Source organism: Halyomorpha halys, unplaced genomic scaffold (assembly GCF_000696795.3).
Source record: "Halyomorpha halys isolate HHAL.00 unplaced genomic scaffold, Hhal_1.1 Scaffold36.1, whole genome shotgun sequence".
NCBI classification, from domain to species: Eukaryota; Metazoa; Arthropoda; class Insecta; order Hemiptera; family Pentatomidae; genus Halyomorpha; species Halyomorpha halys.
In genome coordinates, this window is record NW_027108624.1 from 646,630 (window position 1) to 648,100 (window position 1,471).

The 1,471-nt window shown below is 28.9% G+C and overlaps 1 protein-coding gene across 9 annotated transcripts in view; it reads right to left on the reverse strand.

The window, feature by feature from the left end:
• The window catches only part of LOC106686723 (uncharacterized), a 35,646-nt gene that overhangs the window by 21,324 nt on the left and 12,851 nt on the right, over positions 1-1,471 (reverse strand). For 8 of the 9 annotated variants that reach the window (XM_067046888.1, XM_067046890.1, XM_067046889.1 and 5 more), the window contains exon 4: positions 1,052-1,255. In XM_067046888.1, coding sequence (XP_066902989.1) covers positions 1,052-1,255 — 204 coding nt within the window. The remainder of the gene's footprint in view (positions 1-1,051; positions 1,256-1,471) is intronic. The other variant, XM_067046887.1, reaches the window with a different exon arrangement.

The window sequence follows — 1,471 nt, forward strand, 5'->3', positions numbered from 1 at the left end:
ATATTAAAATTCTTAAATTAAACATATTAAAGTACATTCTCATGCAGAATTAATGTATTGAGGAAAAAGGAAAACAAAGCTTTTACGTTGCTGAGAATAAACTAACTATGCTCTTAAGGGGCCCATGCATGATACACAACTAGGTTGTGTAGATATTGAATAGTATGAGGGCAGCTTGTGTAACTAAATCGCAAGATATACAACCACGTTTTCCGAAATCAAACCACTTTGATATTTCAGGGCAGGGTTCAGTATTGTAGACCTGTTGAGGCATGTATGGATGTTTAGTCTAACCTGTTCTCAGCGCCATCAGCAATTTCTATTGGATTATAACCCAATATAAAGAAATTTTCTCCAGTATCACTAACAAACAAGAAAAAAATCTTAAATTTAGTAGGTAATAAATTTTCAACTTTATTTAATATTTTTTCATTATTTTTTACTTTAATCCTGGACATTTGAGGGTTCATTTTACCATCTTCAGCTTCCTGATACAATTCACTCCATTTAGTCAATTAATTAAAATAATTTTCATGTAATACATTTATGTGGCAAGGAGTTAATTTTTCCTCTATATCTTGCCTAATTTGACAGCCTACAGCCAGTGATGAAGCTCGAAACGTCAAGGATTGAAATATGATTTTATTATATTTTTTATCTTGTTAAATATTACAATAATTAATTAGATATAATCAATAATTAATCAAAGTATCAATCAACTGTTCTTTTAACAAACTTGTAAAAATTAGTATGAGAATAATGATGGAAATGAAAAATTTGCCAACTATTTAAAAGAAAATTAAGAGAACTCCCAACTCGAAAAAGCTATGCTTTATAGATAAATAAAAAGAATGTTGAATATTTTCTTTAAAACAATTTTGTCCAGTGCTGGTAGGCTTTGTCTCAAACTATCTAGGTTAAGCAACCATGTAGTACACCATGCATGGGCCCCTTGAGACATCAAATAAATCAATTAATGTTAAGGTTAGGTCCAATAAATGTTAAAATTAGGTTTATAAATGTTATATAAGAAAAAAAGGAAGGGACGGACAGTCAATATGGGAAGTTCGTCAAACTCTATCCCAGAGATTGTCTTTTTGAGAGCTACCTCCCGGATGGTATTTGCTGCTAACATAAGGTGATAATCATGAAGCCAGATCAATGAACTTCCTTGATTTTCTTTGTCTGCCTTTGATATTTTATGTAGCGATGATATAACTTTTTCAGCAAATAAGATATTCGCTTTTCGAAATGCCTGTAATATAAAAACCATATGTTAGACAAACAACTTTCAAAATTAATCAAAACTAATATTCTGAATGAAAATCATTAATTACTCTATTTAGAAAAAAACAAAAACATATAACATCTTCTCATCATTTAACAAAATTAGAATTCTATATGATCCTGTTTTATAATAAATAATAAATTAATAAAAAAAAATTATAACGTAAGAAAAATAAAATTGGTT